Source organism: Eurypyga helias, unplaced genomic scaffold (genome assembly GCF_000690775.1).
Source record: "Eurypyga helias isolate BGI_N326 unplaced genomic scaffold, ASM69077v1 scaffold21099, whole genome shotgun sequence".
NCBI lineage: Eukaryota > Metazoa > Chordata > Aves > Eurypygiformes > Eurypygidae > Eurypyga > Eurypyga helias.
Genome location: NW_010270450.1, coordinates 26,362 through 26,671, shown reverse-complemented (window position 1 = coordinate 26,671; position 310 = coordinate 26,362). Strand labels below are relative to the sequence as shown.

The following is a 310-nucleotide window of genomic DNA, read 5'->3' as shown; positions in this document are numbered from 1 at the left end:
TTAGGCTTATTTGCAGAAGAACGAGAAGAGAGGGACTCAGGGTGCCGCGGGCGGGAGCAGGGGCTGGCCGCAAACTTCTCGTGGTACAGTTCCGAACCAGGACCCGCGGGGACACCCCCGGCCGACGCTGTGCTCGTCCCATCCGCGGGCTGCAGTTTCGCGTGCCGCACTGGCAGGGGGCTTTGGGGAAGGTGCTGAAGCGATGACTGCGGCTTTGCGTGACTCTGACTGCTGCCCAGCTTGGAGCCGGGCTGGATGGAGCTCAGGTGCTGGTTAGGTTTAACAGTGCGGGGCTGCGTGTGGGAGTGAG

The 310-nt window shown here is 64.2% G+C and overlaps 1 protein-coding gene across 1 annotated transcript in view; it reads right to left on the bottom strand.

Moving 5' to 3' along the window:
* Positions 1–6: 6 nt before the first annotated feature.
* Positions 7–310, bottom strand: part of LOC104514710 (protein TANC1-like) — a gene marked incomplete at both ends in the record, with an annotated part of 24,398 nt that continues 24,094 nt past the window's right edge. Inside the window, 1 exon segment of the mRNA XM_010158461.1 lies at positions 7–302. Coding sequence (XP_010156763.1) covers positions 7–302 — 296 coding nt within the window.